This window comes from Jaculus jaculus, chromosome 10 (genome assembly GCF_020740685.1).
Source record: "Jaculus jaculus isolate mJacJac1 chromosome 10, mJacJac1.mat.Y.cur, whole genome shotgun sequence".
In the NCBI taxonomy this organism is placed as follows: domain Eukaryota; kingdom Metazoa; phylum Chordata; class Mammalia; order Rodentia; family Dipodidae; genus Jaculus; species Jaculus jaculus.
In genome coordinates this window covers 111924159-111946279 of record NC_059111.1, presented here as the reverse complement: position 1 = coordinate 111946279, position 22121 = coordinate 111924159, and the positions used below count along the sequence as shown (strand labels likewise).

Sequence of the window (22121 nt, the reverse complement as noted above, 5' to 3'; positions counted from 1 at the left end):
TAGTCCCAGGCTGGCCTCAAACTCTGCTTCCCTAGTGCTGAGATTAAGTGTGCACTACATGCCCAGTTTAAGGAAGTATTTTTTAAATCCCAGCTGCCGTGGAATAAATACTGTCATTTAAAAAGAAGACAGTTGCAGTGTGGTGACACATCTCTGTAATCCCAGAACTCTGGCAGCAGAGAATCTGTAAGTGTTCAAGGTGAGTCTGGGCTACTTCCTGAGTTCCAGACTAGCCTGGGCTACATGTGACCCTGTCTCAAGAAATCAAAAACAAAGCAAGACAAAAAAATCCCTTTAAAAATGTATCCTCGCCGGGTGTGGTGGCGCAGGCCTTTGATCCTAGCTCTTGGAAGGCAAAGGTAGTGGGATCCCTTTGAGTTCAAGGCCACCTGAGACTACATAGTCAATTCCAGGTCACCTCTGGGCTACAGCGAGACCCTACCTCGAAAAACCAACATACATACATGTATGTATGCATATATTCACAGTCTTATTCATATTATATTTACATATTTTTATTTATTTGAGAGAGAGGAGAGGCAGATAGAGGGAGAGAATGGGCGCACCAGGGCCTCTAGCCACAGCAAATGAACTTCAGATCCATGGGCCACCATGGGCCACCTTGTGCATCTGGCTTACTTGGTACTGGGGAATCGAACCTGGGTCTTCCGACTTCGCAAACAAGTCCCTTAGCCGCCAAGCCACCTCTCCAGCCCCACGATCCAGATTGTTTGGGGTGTGTTTATACCACGTGCCCATGCACGGAGCGCGGCTCGTCTCTACGCGCTCGTTGCGGAGGGGTGCTGTGCACGTGCACCTAGCCACCACGCGACGCGCGCTCGTGACGCCCGCCGCGTGCGCACGCCTCGCTCCCCCGGGAGGTGGCGCCCGGGACACTGAGGCTGTGGGGAACAGCTACTCCACCCCCAGTAGCCTCTCGGCACTGCGAACACCTCCGGGGAGCCCGTCTCGCATCAGGACCAGGAGGGCGGGCGGGAGCAGGGGGAGACGGCGCACCTCGCGGGGCCGCGCACGCAGGCGGGCGCGGGGGCTGCCGGGAGGAAGGCTGCGCCCTCGATGATTGGCGCGTTCGCTCGCGCTCGCGGGGACTGCCGGGAGGAGCGCCGCGCCGTCCTCGGCGGACGCGCGCACGCTCGCGGGGCCGCGCACGTAGCGCGGCTGGCCGCCATCTTCCGTGCGGGCGGCGGCCGCGGTGCAGGCGCGGGGTCGGCGGCGGCGGCGGCGCGCCGCGGATGAGGCAGCGTCGCCGCGCTCGCGCCCGCGGGCAGGGCGGGGAGCGCTAGCCGCAGGCCGAGGGGCGGCGCGGGAGACCTGGGCGGCGACCCTGGCGGGCCGCGCAGATGGGATAGGCGGCGAAGATGTTCAGCTTCGAAGGGGATTTCAAGACGCGGCCCAAGGTGTCCCTCGGCGGCGCGAGCCGGAAGGTAAGCGCGGCGCCTTTGGAAGTTTAACCGAATCCACTCGGCGACTTCCCGAACGTTCTGTGGAACGCTGCTCGCCCTTGCCGCCGCCGTGCGAGCGGGCCGCGCCGAGCGGCGCACCTGGGCGGGAGCCGGGACGCGGGCGCCCCGCGGAGCGGCTGCAGGTCGCTGCGAGCCCGGGGCTGAGCACGTCCGCGCGGCCGGGCCGGGGCCCCAGGGGCCCGCGGCAGTGACAGCTCCGGCAGACCCGAGCGCTCTGCACCCGGAGGCTCCGGCTGTCCGGCTGGTCGGTCTCGTAGCGCGAGGGCGGAGCACGGGAGACCCGGCACATTTGCCCGGGGCCGGGCCTGCCTCGCAGTCCCCTCCGTTCGGCGGCTGGGTTTTCACCGAGAGATACACGTAAGGCTGGGGAGGTGGCTCAGTGGATCGAGCGCATGCCGTGCGAGCACGAATACCGAGTTCACGTCCCCGGGCCCGCGCGTAAAACCTGGAAGCTGTCGGAGCCCACCTAGTGGAGAAGGGAGGCAGAGACAGGCGAATCTCCGGGAAGCAGTCCAGCCACTCACCCTGCTCAAGGCAGCTGTGAACTAAAGACACTGGGAGGCGAGGACAGACACTCGGAATCGACCTCTGACCTCTACACACGTGTCATGGCACACATGTTGGCCTTCACATACATCATACACACACCGCCCCCACCCACCCGCCGGGCGTGGTGGCGCACGCCTTTAATCCCAGCACTTGGGAGGCAGAGGTAAGGAGGATCACTGTGAGTTCGAGGCCATCCTGAGAATACATAGTGAATTCCAGGTCAGCCTGAGCTAGAGTGAAACCCTACCTTGAAAAAACAAACAAAAACTCAAGCACATACCTACAGGGACGAAGTAGTGACCTCTTGATCAGAATCTCGGGGTGGGGAACATATTTTGCTCTTTTAACTGCAAAAGAGCTCCTCTCCCGTTGTAAATAAGAAAAATTCTAATGGGGTATAAGCTTAACATACATGCAAGTTCATGGACTCTTCTGCCAGGTCCTGTCCACTCAAAATGTCCTGGAGAAGTCCCTTGTGCCTGTGAATGAAGGGTGGGGCCATGTAGGGCTGGGTCTTCCCAGCCATGATCCAGCTCTAGCCAGTTCCACCAAGAGTATTCCAGAATTGTGTCTTCTTGGGGAATGGGGACCGTAAGAACCCTTGAGTGAAGTTGGCCACAGCCCCCCCTGAGGGCAGCTGGGATGATACCCTACCCTGGGTCAGGAATCCAGGCTGGAGCCTAGGGTGTTCGCTTAAGCATTTATCCATGGGCCCACCCACATGTAAGTGATGGCCCCGCAGGTCAGTAAGAACGTTCCTACCTCATGCTGACGGCTCTTCTGACCTCTGTTAGCAGCAGTGAACTTAGTGGAGTTCCTGTGCCCCCTGTCCCTTTGTGCCTGGCGTCCACAGCTAGGCACTGTTTCTGGGGTTTGGTTTTGTTTGTTTCTAGGTAGGGTCTCGCTCTAATAGGCATTGTTTCTGACATAGATCCACCCCCCCACTGCCTCATCCATCCTGGTCTTCACGGATGCATGCTGCCACCTGTGGCTCATGCCGAACACAGGTTGCACGTGGACAGCACTCGCTGCTGCCTTGCCGTTGTGCTCACCACCCTGCAGCCAGCAGCCGTGTCTGAGGTTAGCAGTAACCTGCATCCTCGCCAACACTTAGTATTGTGAGCCCTTTTAGCTTTTGTCATTCTGGTGTGTGGAGTTTCCTTGTTTTACCTTCTCCCGACAGCTAATGATGCCTCCTACCTGTACTGGTTTTCCTTTGTTCTCTGTGGCTCCACATCAGTCCTTTTCTACACTGAAAAAACAAAAGCCTAAAGTGACCCATTTTTCATGTCTTAGATTATTTAAAATTTTCTTCTTAAATTCAGTATAAAATTTATTTATTTTTATTTTTTTTCAAGGTACGGTCTCACGGTAGTCCAGGTTGACCTGGAATTCACTATGTAGTTTCAGGGTGGCCTTGAACTCATAGCCATCCTTCTATTTCTGCCTCCCAAGTGCTTGGATTAAAGGCATGTGCCACCATGCCCTGCTTTAAAATTGAATTTTTTAATTTTATTATTTATTTGAGAGCGACAGGCAAGGAGAGGGAGTGGGAGAGGGAGAGAATGGGCGTGCCAGGGCCTCCAGCCACTGCAAACAAACTCCAGATGCGTGCACCCCCTTGTGCATCTGGCTAACGTAGGTCCTGGGGAATTGAGCCTCGAACCGGGGTCCTTAGGCTTCACAGGCAAGCACTTAACCGCTAAGCCATCTCTCCAGCCCCTAAAATTGAATTTTTGATTAAATGCATCTTTTCCCTTTTTCAAGTTCAATAAATATTTTTAGTGTTTATTAATCTGTAAAGATCTGTGTCAGAGAGCCAGGTGTGGTGGTGCATGCCTTTAAAATCCCAGCACTTGGGAGGCAGAGGTAGGAGGATCACCTTGAGTTCAAGGCCACCCTGAGACTATATAGTGAATTCCAGGTCAGCCTGGGCTGGAATGAGACCCTACCTCCAAAATAAAATAAAAAAAAAAAAAAGAGGGAGATTCTGTGTTGAAAAGCTGAGGTCTTGATGAGTTCGTTGTTTATTGTTGGGGAAATAAGACTTAAACTATTAAAGCTAAATAATAGGAGGGTAAAGCGTGGCTTCAGATTCCTCTCAGGGCTGACCTAGGAATGTGAAGTTGGTTGACTTGGTTCTGAAGGGGGAGTATGAAATAAGAGTGTGGGAGATTTCCACCATAGGTGTGTTCTGGGCTCAGCTGCTTCAGTCCTACCCGATTTCACTTGTTTTTACTTATTTTTTCATTTTAATTTTGTTTTTTATTTTGAGAAAGGATCTCGTTAGCCCAGGCTAGCCTGGGGAATCCTCCCGTCTCTGCCTTCTGCTGGAATTCTAGGTGTGCACTTGTCAATGTGTTAGTATTTCAAAATCAAGGTACATCTTAGGCTGGTTAAAGATGCTAACTCCATAAGTCTACAAACATGAGTTTGAGGCTGGGTGTGGTGACACACGCTTTTAATCCCAGCACTCCGGAGGCAGAGGTAGGAGGATCTCTGTGGGTTTGAGGCCAGTCAGAGCTAGAAAAAACAAAAGGAAAGGGCTGGAGTTGGCTTAGCGGTTAAGGCGCTTGTTTGCAAAGCCAAAGGATCCATGTTCTATTCCCTAGTACCCACATAAGCCAGATGCACAAGGTGGTGTGTGTTTCTGGAGTTGGTTTGCTGTAGCCAAAGGTCCTGGCATGCCTATTCTCTCTCTGTTTCTCTTTCTCTCAAATAATTAAAAATAGCAAAAAAGATTTTAAAAAAAGGATATCTTAGTGGTCATTTGATTACAAGTACAAAAGTCCACTGAACTGAACTTGGTTAAGTAGGCAAAAACCCAAATAACATGTCTGGGAGCAGCATAATGGTGCCTCACCAAATAATACTCAGACACTGCTTCGTTAGTGCCAAGGCAGTCATACACTGTCTGTCTCCTTCAGCTTCGTTCTTGGCTTTCCAGGCTAGCTCTCTCCATGTCCCTGCCACAGGACAGTGGCCATGTGTTATTTCCTGGTACCTTCATCTCCATGCTAGGTGCTCTGGAGAGACTGCTGGCTGTGTGGTGGTGGTCCACCTGTAAACTGTGTCTGAGCGTCTGAGGAGCCTGCAGTCTTCGGGTACAGAGCAGTTCAGATGTAAGTGTTTGTGGTGTGTGTGACCCAGGAATCTAGTACACAGGCAGGTATGGGGGCTTAGAGCATTGGTTCAGTTTGGGACAGAGAAGGGTTACAGTGGAACCTGGACCCGTGGAGCGTGCTGTGAGCTTCCGAGAGTGCAACACCACTGAGCAGGTGGAGAGGACCGGACGGGAGAGCAGGAAGAGTGGTGGACCTGTGTTGAGAAGGGCCAGAAGATTGGCTTAAGGAAGGCTTTGGGTGATGGGACAGTTTATGCAAGGTTGTAAAGTAGAACTGTCATGAATAGAAGAGGGAAGGATTAAGACTGCAGGAAAGAGCATGGAATAGTCCAGTATGACAGGAAGGGAAATATTTTCAAATTGATAGTGGGAATAAGTATCAATGTAGAAAAGTTTATAGAAGAAAGTTCTTCAATAGTTTCCTTGCTAAGTTTCTGTAGATTAAAATTAAGCCAACAATTTCATGTGACTGAGATCACTTCATTATGTGTTCACTGTCTCAGGCTAACCTCGAACTCACAGTGATTCTCCTGCCTCTGCCTCCTGAGTGCTGGAATTAAAGGCTTGTGCCACCACACCCCACCATTGTTTTTTTTAATTGACTCTTCCTTTTTTAAAAAAATGTTTATTTTTTTATTTATTTGAGAGAGAGAATGGGCACACCAGGTCCTCTAGCCAGTGCAAACTCCAGACACATGTGCCATCTTGTGCATCTGGCTTATGTGGGTCCTCAGGAATCGAACCTGGGTTCTTAGGTTTCACAAGCAAGCATTTTTAACTGTTAAGCCATCTCTCCAACCCTAAACTTTTTTTGACACCTTCCGTAATTATAGACAATAAACCATGATAATTCCCTCCCCTACTTTCCCCTTCACAAATCCATTGTCCCATCATATCCCCTCCCCCTCTCAATTAGGCTCTCGTATTTTGATGTCATCATCTTTCCATCATCATCTTTATAGCAGCTTTAAGCTTACCAACGTTGGAGCGGGTGGTAGAGTGCCTTATGCCCGATCTTCAGTAGCTCTTGCTAGCGCACGCTCGCGTCTTCAGTGCGTTATTCTCAGCAGAAGTCCATGGGGTAATGAAGATGTGCTTTGCGCTGTCATGTTTAATGACCCTGGCATGCCCAATGTCCCTCTTTCTCATAAATAAATAAAAGTAAACATATTAAAATATTTCCAGGGCTGGGGATGTAGCTCATTTGGTAGAGTGCTGCCTAACATGCATGAGGCCCTTTGTTCTATCCCTAGAACACACAAACCAAGTGTGGTGGTACACACTTACAATTCCAGCACCCAGGAGGTGGAGCAGAAGGATCAGAAGTTCAAGGCCATCCTTGGCTAGAGTTTGAGACTAGCCTGCAATACATGAGACCCCATCTCAAAACCATTGTTTCTTAGTTCCTCTTGGTTGCCTGTAGATGTGCTCTTTCATACAGTCCACAGCAAAAGAAAGCAGGGAGGGAGGTCTGCAGACACATCATTATGTGTCACATTCCTAGCAGGCTCTTACTGCTTGGGAGCCAGAAAGCATGGCAGGGACACATGGGAGCTGGTTATTGTGTTTACATCAGAAATGGACTAATCCAGACAGAACAAAGGCTAATTGTAGTTGATTGTGGTCAGTTTGTAATCTTCCTGCTGAAAAGTTTTCTAATAAATGACTCATCTGAGCATTTGTTTGTCTTGTTTTGCTCATACAACACAACACCACAAGGACCATCCTGTGGGTTAAGTTCTTAGAAGTTGAGCGGGTTGGTCCATGCTGAGCACCATTTGCAAGTTGCTCTGAAGAAGCTGTCCAGCGTGTGTTTGTGGCCCCATCTGCCCTCACCTGCCTTTGCTAATGTTTCCCAAAAGCCTTAGTTTCATTACAATTTTAATTCCATTTCTGTTTTTTTCAAAGATTTTGTTCATTTTTATTTATTTATTTGAAAGTGTCCAACAGAAAGAGAAAGAGATAGAGAGACAGAGAGAGAGAGAATGGGCGTGCCAGGGCCTCCAGCCGCTGCATACGAACTCCAGACACATGCGCCTCCTTGTGCATCTAGCTAACGTGGGTCCAGGGGAATTGAGCCTCAAACCGGGGTCCTTAGGCTTCACAGGCAAGCGTTTAGCCACCAAGCCATCTCTCCAGCCCTTAATTACATTTCTTTTTTTCATGTTTTTAATATTTTTATTTATTTATGAGAGAGAGAGGGAGGGAGGGACAGAGGGAGGAAGGGAATTGGTGCACCAGGGCCTCCAGCTGCTGCAAATGAATTCCAGACATGTGTCTCCTTGTGCATCTGACTAATATGGGTCCTGGGGAATCGAACCTGGGTTCTTTGGCTTTTTAGGCAAATGCCTTAACTGCTAAGCCATCCCTCTGGCCCTTAATTATATTTCTTTTTTTTTTTTAATTTTTTTTTGTTGTTCATTTTTTATTTATTTGAGAGCGACAGACAAAGGGAGAAAGACAGATAGAGGGAGAGAGATAGAATGGGCGTTCCACGACTTCCAGCCTCTGCAAACGAACTCCAGACGCGTGCGCCCCCTTGTGCATCTGGCTAATGTGGGACCTGGGGAACCGAGCCTCGAACTGGGGTCCTTAGGCTTCACAGGCAAATGCTTAACCGCTAAGCCATCTCTCCAGCCCTAATTATATTTCTTAAAGTAAGTAAAATAGAGGTTCTTGTGTTGAGAAGATTGACTTATTTCTAGTATTTGTACTTTTGCTAATTTTCCTATTGGGTTGTTGATTTTTTTCCTATTAATGAGTGCTATTACAAGTAGTTATTTGTGATGTCTCATAGTTTTTGACTTTCACTCGTCTTTAACCTTGGTTATATTTTTCTGTGTAGAAAATTTGAGTTCATGTTGGGCATGGTGGCTCACACCTTTAATCCCAGCACTTAGGAGACAGAGGTAGGAGTATCGCTGTGAGTTCAAGGTTACCCTGAGACTACAGAGTGAATTCCAGGTCAGTGTGGGCTAGTGGGAGACCCTACTTTGGTGGGGGGGGGGGGGATTTGAGTTCTTGGGCCTGGAGCGATGGCTTAGGAGTTAAGGCGTTTGCGGTGGCTAGAGGCCTTGGCACACCCGTATTCTCTCTTGCTGTCTCAAATAAGTATTTTTTTTTTCGAGGTAGGGTCTTGTAAACTTGTTAGCTGCATAGAAAACACAAGCCATCAAGTAGATCAAGGGTTTTGAGATGAGTGGTTTTTAAAACTTTTTAAAAAGTATTTTATTTTTATTCATTTGTTTATTTGACAGAGAAAGAGGGAGAGAGGGTGAGAGAGAAAATGGGTGTGCCAGGGCCTCCAGCCACTGCAAACGAACTCCAGACATGTGTACCCCCTTGTGCATTTGGCTAACGTGGGTCCTGGGGAAATGAAACTTAGTCCATTGGCTTTGCAGGCAAATAGCTTAACCATTAAGCTATTCCTACAGCCCAAGATTAGTGTTTTTATGCTCTTGTTGAGAGCATCCCTGTCCCATAAAGTGCCCCACTTCTAAGTGAGACCACCCATGCATGCAGGTGCTAGCTTTATTTTAGTCATCCCAAGACTGCTGTTAGGTGCTGTGAACATCCCTAGTGCTCTCAGTGTCGGGAGCTTGGGCAGTCATGTGGGGCTGCAAGGTTAGGCTAATGAGTCAAATGGGAAGCCTGTTGCCAAAATTATAATAAAAAAGTGATGATTAGAGACAAAGCACATAAATCAATTGATAAGATCCTTTTGTGTAATGATTTAGTTCATGATCTGTTTGTAGACAGGGCCAGGTATTAGACCAGCTACCCTCTGAGGCAGACTTGAGTTGGTCTGTTCTCTGGATAGGAACAGCGCATGATGTGTCTAATCAGTGACTCCTTTGCTAAATAAAAAGTCTATGAATTTTTTTTCTAACTCCTAAATTGGACTTTACAGTCTGTGACTTCATGACCTAAGCAGGGCGTGATGAAGAGATGGGTGATGTGTTGGTTAAATAGGAGTTTTTCTAGCACCAAAAACTTGACCAGAATTAAACTGCTTTCTACTTATTGCTTGAGTCCATGAATATGCAAGATATCCCTACAGTGTCATATGACCACTCTTACTAAAGGCAGGACAACTCCAGCCCTGTGAAAGTGGGTGCCTGCTCCTCCCTCAGCTGCAAGGGAAGGCCTCTTGAGTCTGGGAGAATGTATGGTGTCTGGAGTGTCAACCACCAGGGTGGGGCAAACCTTTGACCATGGGATGCATATCTTCATTTAGGGCAAGGTAGTGTGAACAATATAGAAACAGATTTCAAATGTCACATTTACGAAGTTAAGAGCAAAGGTGTCTGAGTGTCATCCCAACCCTCTGGTGCTTCTCTGTGGATACCATTGTGTAAGAGCACAGCCAGAAGACTTCCCTACGAGGTTTGTCAGATCAAAATGTTGTTGTTCACAATTCTGTTCTGTCAGAGAAGGTGATTCAGTGTTATTTGTGTGACCCAATGAAAAACATAGGAGTTAGAGCCCGGTGTGGTGGCTCATGCCTGTAACCTTAGCATGGTTTTGGGGAACCAAGCAAGGAGGATGGCCTCAATTAAGTTCCAGGTCAGCCTGGGCTACAGTGTGAGACTGTCTCAGCAGTTAAACGCTTGCCTGCAAAACCCAATGACCCAGGTTCAATTCTCCCATACCCATGTCAAGCCAGATGCACAAAGTAAGTGGTTTGTGCATGTAGAGTTTGTTTGCAGTGGCTAGAGATCCTGGAGCATCCATATCCCACCCCCTTGCAAATACACACACACATACACACTCACTCTGCAGGGGTAGGAGGCTCACTGTAGTCAGCCTGGACTAGAATGAGACCCTACCTTGAAAAAAAGTAAGAAAGTAGGGGCCAGCCGGGCATGGTGGCACATGCCTCTAATCCCAGCACTCAGGAGGCAGGGTTAGAAGAATCACTGTGAGTTTGAGGCCAGCCTGAGAATACAGATTGAATTCCAGGTCAGCCTGGACTAGAGTAAAACCTTAACTTGAAAAACAAATAAATAAAATAGGGGCTGGAGAGATGGCTTAGTGGTTAAGCGCTTGCCTGCAAAGCCATAGTACCCAGGTTTGATTCCCCAGGACCCACATAAAGCCAGATGCACAAGGTGGCGCATGTATATGGAGTTCATTTGTAGTGTGCCAGAGGCTCTGGCATGCTCACTCTTCTTCACATACACACACACACACACACACACACGCCTCTCTCTCTCTCTCTCAAATAAGTTATTTTGAAAAATAAAATAATTAGGGCTGGAGGGATAGCTTAGCGTTTAAGGCATTTGTCTGCAAAGCCGAAGGACCCAGGTTCTATTCACCAGGATCCACATTAGCCAGATGTACAAGGGGCACAAGCGTCTGGAGTTCATTTGCAGTGGCTGGAAACCCTGGCGCACCCATTCTCATTCTGTCTCTTTCTCCCTCTCCCTCTTTCTGTCAAATAAATAAATAAATAAAAATTAAAATAAATAAAATAATTAAATTTTAAGGATTAGAAAAGTAGCTCAGAGGTAGTGTTTGCTCAGCATGCACAAGGATCTGGTTTCAGTCCCTTGTACTATATAAATTATAAAACACTATACTATATAAAAACTATATTAAATTTTTATTAACATTTTCCATGATTATAAAAATAATAAAAAAAATTTTAAAAACTATATTAAAATTATGAAGAACCAGATGTGATTCACTATGTAGTCTCAGGGTGGTCTCAAACTCACAGTGATCCTCCTACTTTAGCCTCCCAAGTGTTGGGATTAAAGGCTTGTGCCACCATGCCCAGCTTTATTTTTGTTTCAAATTTTTATTAATAACTTCCATGATTATAAAAAAAATACCCTGGTCACTTCTGGCCAAGATGGCGACCGCCTAGCTGCTCTGCAAATCCCGGGGAAAGAAAGATAGATGCAGATCCTAAGGAGAGAGCTACCCGATCATACCTCAAAAGGGCCCCAGCTGAAACTAAGGAAAATTGGCGAAGCAAGCAAGGGTGCTGTTTTCCTGATGAACCAGATACCAGCGCAAGGGGGAAGGAGACCAACACAGAGAAAAATCAATGCCTTCAAAATTAGAGAGCCAGAGCCTCAGAGGAACCCAACACCTCATCACTGAAGCACACCAAAAATGAACCCAACATGGCTCAGGGAAATTTTGTGGAAGAGGGGGCAGAAAGAATGTCAGAGCCACATGTTGGGTCAAGATATGCAGAGGCGCCGGGCGTGGTGGCGCACGCCTATAATCCCAGCACTCAGGAGGCAGAGGTAGGAGGATCGCCATGAGTTCAAGGCCACCCTGAGATGACAGTGAATTCCAGGTCAGCCTGGATCAAAGTGAGACCCTACCTCAAAAAAAAAAAAAAAGATATGCAGAGACATTTATCGTACTAATAACTGGGCTAACTCCACAATGCATGACCCATATACCTCAACAAGGAGGGGCCAATGAGGAGGGGGTAGGTCACGGATGAGCCTAATAATGGTACCAAACTGCCTGTATTTGCTGAATACAAAACTAATTTTAAAAAAAGACTAAAATAAAAATAAATCCCATGGTAATACCCCCCCTCCCCCCACTTTCCCCTTTGAAACTCCATTCTCCATCTTATCCCCTCCCCATCTCAATCAGTCTCTTTTATTTTGATGTCATGATCTTTTCCTTTTATGATGGTCTTGTGTAGGTAGTGTCAGGCACTGTGAGGTCATGGATATCCAGGCCATTTTGTGTCTGGGGGAGCACATTGTAAGGAGTCCTACCCTTCCTTAGGCTCTTACATTCTTTCCACCACCTCTTCTGCATTAGACCCTGAGCCTTGGAAGGTGTGATCAAGATATTACAGTACTGAGCACTCGGTGACTTCTTTCCAGCACCATGATGCCTTCTGAGTCTTCCCAAGGTCACTGCCATCTGAAAAGAGAAGATTCTTTACCAAAAGTGAGAGTAGCAATCAGCTCAGTTCCTGCAGGATTTTTCAGTGGCCTTGCAACCCAAGTATGTGGAGTCTTCAGCAGTTCTATTCCTGGTGGGAAACCAAGGGCCATACTTTATTTTTTAAATGTTTTTATTTATTTATTTGAGAGAAAGAGAGAAAATGAGAATAAGGGTGCACTAGGGCCCCCAGCCACTGTAAATGAACTGCAGATGCATACATCACCTTGTGTACCTGGCTTTATGTGGGTCCTGGGAAATCAAACCTGGTGCCTTTGTCTTTGCAGGCAAGTGCCTTAACCACTAAGTCATCTCTCCAGCTCTTATTTAATTTTTTAAATTATTATTTTGTGCTGGTTATTGAACCTAGGGCTCCACATTTGCTAGATAGGCCCTAAGCTGTATTACTTTTTTCATTTTTTTTAATGTTGAGACAGAGTCTTGGCTAAATTTGGTGTTGAACTTTGAGTCCTGCCTCCTCCTCCTGAGCAGCTAGAATTTTGCCTGTGTTATCAGACCCAGTCTAATAATTTAATTTTAAATTTAATGTTTTTGTTTTTATTGAGTTTAGGATAGGTAATACTGGTTTTCTTTAGTGGAGATACAAGGCTTCCTCTGGAAATGAATGCAGTTCAGTTTAAGAGTGACAGTTTTATTAAAAGAGTGGTTAGTAAAACTGCCAAAATAGTCATGTTGTATCCTTTGTATTAGTAACAGTTTATACTCCCTGAGGTTTAAATTTTTTTTTTTATTTTAGAGGGACAGAGAATTGGCACGCCAGAACCTCAGCCACTGTAATTGAACTCCAGACACTTGTGCCACCTAGTAGGCACGTGTGACCTTGCACTTGCCTCACCTTTGTGTGTCTTTCTTACCAGGGACCTGGAGAGTCAAACATGGGTCCTTAGGCTTCACATGCAAGCACCTTAACCACTAAGCCTCCAGCTATCCCTAAGGTTTTCTTTTCTTTTCTTTTTTTTTTTTTTTTTGAAAATACGTTTCATTTTATTTATTTTTTTTTGAGAGAGAGAGAGAAAGAGAATGGGCATGTCAGGGCCTCCAGCCACTGCAAATGAACTCCAAATACATGTGCCCCTCTGTGCATCTGGCTTACATGGGTCCTGGGGAATTGCACCATAGTCTTTTGGCTTTGCAGGCAAATGCCTTAACTGCTAAGCCATCTCTCCAGCTCCTCCCTGAGGTTTTGCTTTAGTAATGTGGCTGGTATCAGTAGGGTTTACCCGGTGTGAATTTGCTTTCTTTTCCTTGGTAACTGACAAATACCTTGAGGAAAATTCTTTGAGCAGTGAATCCTGTTTCTTGAACCTGCTAATTTAACATGCGTCAGTGGGTCCCATCTGAAGCACTTATTACTTGATGCCTGGTGACTTTATTTCCATTGGCTGCATTCAGTTAGAAAGATTTTTCTTTTCATTTATTTATTAAGTTATTTATATATGTGTGGAGGCACAAAAGTAGATACAGTCCTATTTATTTATTTACGTGTACATGAAAGAGAGGGGAGGAGGTAGAGAATGGGCATACCAGGCCTCTAGCTGCTGCAAATGAACTCTAGACACCTGCTCCATCTTGGCTTACCTAGGTCCTAGGGAATCAAACCTGGGTCCTTGGGCTTTGCAGGCAAGCATTTTAACTGCTTAGCCATCTATCTCTCCAGCCCAGTCCTATGTTTTAAAGTGTAATGTTATCATTTTTAAATAATGCCATTCTAATGTTGGGAAAAACCAAGTTGAAAGACTAGGGTCAGGACTTTTGGAAGAACAGTGGCAGATGGGACAAGGAGCAATCAAATACCATTTGGGTGATGGCTGGACTCACAGAGCAGAGAAAGACCACTGGTAGAACACTTGGTAACTTTCAGATGACGGTGTCGTAAACAATAAAAGGAAGGGAGGAGGATACTTAATAGGTTGATATTGTATATATGTAACAATATTGTTCCAGTGTTGGTTTCCTGATGCTAATAGTGTTTGGTTTTCTAGGAGAAGTGTGCAAGGCATGTGGGGGAAACTCAGTTTGAAAAAAATGCAGTTATCTGGTAGCAATACCATTTTGCAGCTTTCCTTTGTCTAAAAGTTTAAACTCAGTTTCAAGCTTCATGAGTAATATTTAGGCCAGGTGTGGTGGTACACACTTTCAGTGTCAGTATTTGGGAAGCTGAGTTGGGTCAACTGCATTGAGTTCAAGGCTAGCCTGGGGCTACAGAGATGTTTCCATGTCAGCCTGGACTAGTATGAGACCCTGGGGTCTGGTCTATGCATGGGGGAAGTACAGTATTTAGTAATAATGGAATCGTTTCAATTTTAAAACAATTTTTTGGCCTTTGTACATGTTGTTTTGAGGCAGGGTCTTATTTTACCCCACCCTGGCCTTGAATTTACAGTGATCCTCCTGCCTCAGACTCTGGAGTGCTGGGTTTATGGGTGTGAGCTAGCACTTAGCTCAGAGGAAAACTTTTTTTTTTTTGAGCCATGGTCCCATTGTAGCCCAGGCTGACCTAGAATTCACTATGCATTCTCAGGGTGGCCTCAAGCATACAGTGATCCTCCTACCTCTGCCTCTCAAGTGCTGGGATTAAAGGTGTGCCTGGCTGAGAAAAGCTTTTTCTTATAATGAGATCACCTGATTCTCTTTTCTGGAATATTACATGTTGACAGAAAAACTTCTGGTTCTGTATATCATGTGTGCTGGTTTTACTTAGACTCACTTGTATTTGTGTCTCAGAAAGCACAAATGCTAACTTTACTCAGACCAGCTGCCTCCAAAATCACTTCACCTTATGGGTGAAAGCATTCTGTCATTCTTTATGAGAATGTTTTCAAATTTGGAAGTGTAGCCTTTCTTACCTTCTTGTCTCTTTGTTTTAGGAAGAAAAGGCTTCTCTTTTACATCGTACTCAGGAAGAAAGAAGGAAAAGAGAGGTAACGTTCACTTTGTGATTGCTCTTCATAGATGACTGCCATGTGCTTGTATGTGGCATCTTACTGTGTGTGCTTAGTTTTTGCAACAGGTAATGGGTGCATTGGATTTTGTAGCCAACTATTCTGGAACCACTGTAGGAAAAGATGAGCTTTAAAATAGTTGAGTTGCCTGGGGAGGAATGTGGACTTTTGGTTTTCTTATAGGATGGTGTCCAAAAGATCTATAATGGCTTTGTGCATGGTTCATGTTTCATCCACTAAAGAAGAAAATTCAAATTGTAGGCATGTTTCTTAGCTGTTTCTGAACCTAAAGGAGTTGATGCTGTCCTGGTTTCTTTTGCCTCCCTTCCACCTTTCCTGACAGCCTTGTTGTATCTCCCAGTCCTGCTTCAAGCTCATTCCTTTAGTCTCTGAGTGCTAAAATTACAAGTATGTGCCACTGTGCATGGCTTTGACCTAACTTCTTCCTGGGAGTCATTACTACAGATAGCTTCACTGCTTAATCAGAACTTACATCGTAGGGCCTGCTTTTCTAGGTGTAGTTTTTGTTGTCTTCTTGTGTCTCATTTCTGCATTTAACAGGTATCTGTGGGCTAGTGTGTGTTAGGTCCTGCCCTGTGGTAGACACTCAGGGATCTGGTGCTATAAACTATGACTATAGGAGAGTCACTCTAGTAGCAGGGAAGGCTGAGCTAGACAGGGGCTTGGCGGAAGGCCCTTGGGAAGAGAGAGTGGATGATTCTGAGGGACCAAGCAGCAGTTTCTATGGCAAGGACTTAGTGTGGTAAGGACTACCCTGGCCTCCACTCACTAGATGCCATCAGCATTTCTTCCTTTCAGCAGAGACAGCCAAAGTGACAAATCGCCGGCTGTCTGCCACATGTGAAGGTGCTCTCAGGTTAGGCTTCTCAACCAGGAAAGGGTCTAGTTATCAAGGTTCTCCAGCTGTTTGGGGAAGTTCTTGGCCTTTGTCTCTTTTGTAGTAGTATTTTGGGCTTACACTAAAACCTTTGGGATGTGTCCTGTGTTGGCAGTGGTGAGAGGGTAAGGGATGACCACTGATGGGTTAGGGTTTCTCTGGGGGCTAGTAAGCGTGTTCTGAAATTAGGTAGTAGTCATGGCTGCATAACTCCTAATACATTCAAAAATTGTTCATTGAATGGTAACTTGAAAGAACAGCACTCGGGAAGCAGAGGTAGGAGAATCATCGTGAATTCAAAGCCACCCTGAGGCTACATAGTGAATTCAAGGCCAGCCTGGGCTAGAGTGAGACCCTACCTTGAATAACAGATAAAGAACAAATCTTTATGGTCTCTGCATGTCATTGCAAATTACAAAATTAAAAACTGTCATTTGACTGATTTTTGACCAACTGCTACTTGTCTCCTTACTCCATTATTCAGGAAGAAAGACGAAGATTGAAAAATGCAATAATTATCCAGTCATTTATTCGAGGCTACAGGGACAGAAAACAGCAAGTAAGTTTATTTATTTTTAAGTTGAGAAGGAGTTAGAATGCCATGTGAGTATGGCATTGTTTGTATAAGTAGCATCTGTCTTACATATATTTTGTATACCTGCTTAATGAAAGTTAATACACTATTTTTTTCTGGGCTGGAGAAATGGCTCAGCAGTTAGGACCAATTGCTACTAAGCATGTGAAGTTCTAATAACTGTATTAGTTATATTTTACTTAAAGATGTATACCTAGGTGAGGTTTCAGATCAATGTTAAGTATTACAAACATGGGCCAAACCACAACTGGTGACTGAAATAGAAAAAAGGGGTGAAAGATTCTGATGGTGTCCACTGAAGAACTTCTTTATATCTCAATTTGGGGTTATTGTTTGTTGGTAAATCCAGAAAGGGTTCCTTAGTAAAACACATAGTGTGTGTTGACCATGAGAACCATGTCCAAGCAGCATGATGAGGTGTCCCTTCCTTCCTGTGCCTCCAGTACTCCATCCAAAGAAGCGCGTTTGACCACTGTGCTGACTCAGCACAGCACGGCGGTACCTTCTCCCTTGCCGACGGCCCGAACCTTACCCTCCTGGTAAGGCAGCTTCTGTTTTTTTACAAACAAAGTGAAGACTCTAAACGTTTGGTGAGTGTCTGTTACATTTGCACTTGTCTTTTTACCGACTACGTCTTTTTTTATTTGTTTATGCGCGCACACATGCAAGAGAATTTGCACACCAGGGCCTCCCACCACTGTAATTGAACTCCAGACGCGTGCACCATCTTGTGCACATGTGCAGCTTTGCACACTTGTGTTACCTTTTGCATGTGGCTTAAATGGTATCTAAAGAGTCGAACATGGGTCCTTAGGCTTTGCAGGCAAGTGCCTTAAGTGCTAAACCATCTCCCCAGCCCTATTTCATCTTTTAAGTGGAAGTGGGAAGTGTGTGACTGGAAAGCAGCTCTAACTGCTGTGGGCTTTGCCTTTTCCTAGGCCAGCTGTGGCAGGTCACCTCCGCCCTGATGTCTTTTCTTTTAAAATTCCGTGGCAAGCCCAACAGACTGGCCTTTTTTTTTTTTTTTTTTTTTTTTAATGCAAGAGAGAGAGAGAATTTGTGCACCAGGGCCTCCCATCCCTGAAATTGAATTCCAGACATGCACTCCCTTGTGCACATGTGAAATCTTGCACTCTTGCATCACTCTGTGTGTCTGGCTTACATGGGGTCTGGAGAGTTGATCATGAGTACTTAGGCTTTGCAGGCAAGCACCTTAACTGCTAAGTCATCTCTCCGGCCCTCAGTTCATTTTTTTGTTTGTTTGTTTGTTTGTTTTTGTGTTTTTGAGGTAGCATCTCACTCTAGCTCAGGCTGACCTGGAATTCACCATGTAGTCTAAGGGTGGTCTCAAACTCATGGTGATCCTCCTACCTCTGCTTCCCAAGTGCTGGGATTCAAGACGTGCACTACCATACCCAGCTTCAGTTTACATTTTTAATAGGCTTCCTCATATCTTGATTATCAAAAGTTTTATATGTTCAGCAGGTATGTTGACACTTCATTGGTGGTGTCCTGCCTTAGCAGTTTTGTGGACTTTGACTCTAGGGCACAGGCAGATTCAAAGCAAGTTGCTCACATGCAAATTCCGAATGACTGAGTAGAACAGCATGTCATCAGGCCTGCTTCATATAAGAAAAGTGAGACGAGACTAAGCTGCGTGTGGTGGCACGCACCTGCAATCCCAGCACCCTGGAGGCTGAAACGAGGATTGTGATAATCAGAGGCCACCTTGGGATATATAGTGAGCATCAGGACCAGCCGGGCTGTTAGGTGAGACCTTGTCTGAGAGAAAATTGGGAAGGGGAGGTGGGTGAGCTTGAGTGTCGGCATTTCTGTTTGCTGACGAAAATAAATGCAAGACTAGTTTCCAGTGAGAAAAAGGTCTGCTCAGCTTCAGGTTCTCTACTTCCCACTCAGAACAAGCAGGGCATGGAGCTCAGGAAGAGAAGTGGGAGAAAAGGGTGTGGGGGATACCTGGCCACGTGTGCGTGCGTACACACACACGTGCGCACACACACGGAAGGAGGCTGGGATCCTGGAAGTCAGTGCTACATCTTTTTGTGGTGACTCATTTCCTTTTGCATATGATCTGTTCTTGATCCAGGGCAACATAAACTTTATGTGTACTTTGTGTCATGACCAATGTACTTTAGCTTCACATCCATGTGTAAAGGTGGGAAATTCAAATATTGCTGTGAAAATCCTGACTTAATACCTGCATAAAGGTATATGCACAAGGTGGCACATGTATCTCGAGTTCCTTTGCAGTTCTAGAGGCCCTGGAGCACCCATTCTGTCTCTCTGTCACTCACTCACTCGCTCAAATAAATAAAAGAAAATCCTCACTTAAAACCTTAATTCGGGCTGGAGAGATGGCTCAGTTGCTTGCCTGCTAAGCTTAAGGACCCAGGTTCAATTCTCTAGTACCCATGTAAGCCAGATGCACAACTTGGTGCATGCATCTGGAGTTTCTTTGCAGTGACTAGAGACCCTAGCATGCCCATTCCTTTTTTAAAATTAAAAACAAAACAAACATTTAAAGAAAACTTATTCTTGGGGTGAGGAGATAACCAGCAGTTTAAAAAGTACTTGTTTGCTGGGTTTGAATATCCAGTACCCACATGAAGACAGATACACAAAGTGGTGCATGCACCTGCAGTTCACCCTGGCATGCCCATACTTTCTCTTTTAAATGAATAAATAAAATATTTTTAAAAGCATTACTCTTGGGCTGGAGAGATGGCTTGGTAGTTAAGGCTCTTGCCTGCAAAGCCTAAGGACCCATGTTTGACTCTCCAGATCCTACATAAGCCAGACACACAAAGGTGAAGCAATCGCAAGGTCTGCATGCCCACTAGGTGGCTCAGGCATCCGGAGTTTAATTGCAGTGACTAAGGCCCTGGTGCGCTAATTCATATTCTCTTTCTCTTTCAGTGTGTGTGTTTCTCTGAAATAAAGATTAAAAAGCCTTACTCTTTTCAAAGTTTGATTAGATTTAGGAATGGATATTACTTAAGGAAATTGTTATTATCTATGTTAATAAATGAATATTTACATATTGTTCTTGCAGATATGGCTATATCAGAACTTAATTAAGCACAGCTCTCTCTTTGTTAAGCAGTTGGATGGATCAGAGCGACTGACATGCTTATTTCAAATAAAGAGGCTGATGAGCCTCTGCTGCAGGTAAATTTTGTCATAATTGAAAATTTAGAGAGCATGGTGATGATTTGAATGCCTAGGGAAGCAAGTGGTTTTGTTTTGTCTTGTATTGTTTTGGTGGTGGTAGCAGTGGGGGAGAGTCTCTTGCTGTTTAGGCCTGGCCTGGTACATGCTGTGTAGCCCAGGCTGACCTTGAGCTTGTGGAAATTCTCCTGCCTTGTCGTCCCAAGTGCTGGGGTTATAAGTGTGCATCATCATGCCCAACAGGAAGAAGTTTTTGAAGTTCATTTTCTGAAACAGTGCCTTTTCCAGTTCCGGCTCAAAGGATCATGGAATAGTCTGTGTAGCATAATTTTTCTCTAGATGGTTCTGGTCTTTATGACACAGAAATGAAAACACAGACAAAAGTATCTTTCCAGAAATACTTTCTCACAAGAATGCTGTGGGATCACCTTAGGAGCAATTCGGTGTCCTAGTCACCAGTGTGAATTAACTGCCCACTGGAGAGGGTGCTGGTATGAGCGTGACAGCTTTAGAAGCTGCTGCTTCGGAACTGTCTTTGCCAGGCCTCTACTTAGGAGAAAACAAGGAAGGCCACTGTCATGACTTTGTAAAGTCTGGCTCTGGGAGGTACCTGACGGGGTGTGCCTTCACCTGGACAGTGAGCTGTGTGGACGTTTTGCTGAACCATTGCAGCTGCTGTCGTCACCGTCAGCTCTACTTGCCAGATACTCCTACGTAGTTTGGATACACTGCATCACGACCAGCCTGTGAAAATGACTCAAGCATGACGTCTGAGAGTAAAAGGCTAGGTGCTCAAGCTGAGTGCCCAGTGCAGCAGCCCTTTACTCAGGAGTGGCTTGGGCTCCAGGCATCTGTTGGGTCCAGAACATCCTACTGAAAGCTGAGCGGCCCACTCAGTAGCATGCTTGGAGTCTGCTTCAGTATACCCTCACAGCATCCTGGCCTGGTGGAGCAGTGTCCAGCAGTTTGGGTTTAGGCACCTGAGAGCATTAGAGTGGCAAAGCACTGCCACAGAGAAGTGGAGATGGGGGCAGAGTGGTGAGCCCAGGCAAATAGTACCTAGCCAGGCGTAGTGGTGCATGCCTCTAATTCCAGTACTCGGGAGGCAGAGGCAGGAGGATCACTGAGTTGGAGGTCACTCTGAGACTAGGGTATTCCAGGTGAGCCTGGGTATATATAGCAAGATCCTCCCTAGAAACAAACAAACAAATAAAAAGATAAAAGCTGTAGATATTCTATAGTTGAAAGAGTTTATTGAGAAGAAGCCTTGATGGTGCATAAAGCAGACTTGCTAACCTAAGGAGAAAGAGCTGTAGCTCCAGGGTTACGAGAAGGGGAAAGAACAGCTTATGCGTATGACAAGAGGCAAACCACTCAGTGAAAAAGGTGGGCAATGGATTTGAGCCCCCCCTTGAAAAATGAGACATCAGAATTGCAGCACATACTTGGACATGCTGTCGTTAGTAGTCAGAGCAGTAGACATTCAGTCATGGTGGCACACACCTGCTGCATTCTACAGCCCCTCCTGAGTACTGAGGTGTAGCGTAACAGCTGGTGTGTATGGTGTTTTTGTTTGTTTTATTTTTATTTATTTGAGAGTGACAGAGACAGAGAGAGAGGCAGATAGAGAATGAGCACACCAGGGCCTCCAGCCACTGCAAACAAACTCCAGATGCATGTGCCCCTTTGTGCATCTGGCTTACGGGGGACCTGAGGAATTGAGCCTTGAACTGGGGTCCTTAGGCTTCACAGGCAAGCTTTTTTTTTTTTTTTAAACTTTTTTATTTATTTATTTGAGAGTGACAGACACAGAGAGAAAGACAGGTAGAGGGAGAGAGAGAGAATGGGTGCGCCAGGGCTTCCAGCCACTGCAAACGAACTCCAGACGCGTGCGCCCCCTTGTGCATCTGGCTAACGTGGGACCTGGGGAACCGAGCCTCGAACCAGGGTCCTTAGGCTTCACAGACAAGCGCTTAACCGCTAAGCCATCTCTCCAACCCTATATGGTAGTTTTCATAAGTGTTTAGGCTTACTGTGGGTGCCAGTGATTCCACGCACAAGAATTTTCCAAGAGAGATGAGGCGCAATGCACATTGTGGCTTATCCTTGAACATTCACTCCAGCCTCCCTCTGAGACACGGCAGTCTCCCCTAATGCAAGGCCCCCAGCGTGCCATTTCCACACAGACCACTGATTAGTAAGTGCAAGGACTGAGGTTTGGAGACACAGTGTGAACCTCAGAGGGACACTTGAGTTGTGGACTGATAACTGAGTATGTGTAGCTTCTTCCTTGCCAAAGAGCAGGGGGAGCACCTCACCCAGACACCAGGGGAGCCCCTCAGGGATGGCTTTCCTCAGAGTCGTGTGTGTTCCGTCAGCCGTAGGATACAGAACA

The 22121-nt window shown here is 46.1% G+C and overlaps 1 protein-coding gene across 3 annotated transcripts in view; it reads left to right on the top strand.

Moving 5' to 3' along the window:
• Positions 1-1299: 1299 nt before the first annotated feature.
• The window catches only part of Ube3c (ubiquitin protein ligase E3C), a 104441-nt gene continuing 83619 nt past the window's right edge, over positions 1300-22121 (top strand). For 2 of the 3 annotated variants that reach the window (XM_045160374.1, XR_006639314.1), the window contains exons 1-5: positions 1300-1445; positions 14973-15026; positions 16430-16504; positions 16984-17130; positions 19611-19726. In XM_045160374.1, the coding sequence (XP_045016309.1) occupies positions 1380-1445; positions 14973-15026; positions 16430-16504; positions 16984-17130; positions 19611-19726 (458 nt within the window). In that variant the 5' untranslated portion in view covers positions 1300-1379. Of the gene's footprint in view, positions 1446-14972; positions 15027-16429; positions 16505-16983; positions 17131-18190; positions 18311-19610; positions 19727-22121 lie in introns of those variants that run through there. The other variant, XM_045160375.1, reaches the window with a different exon arrangement.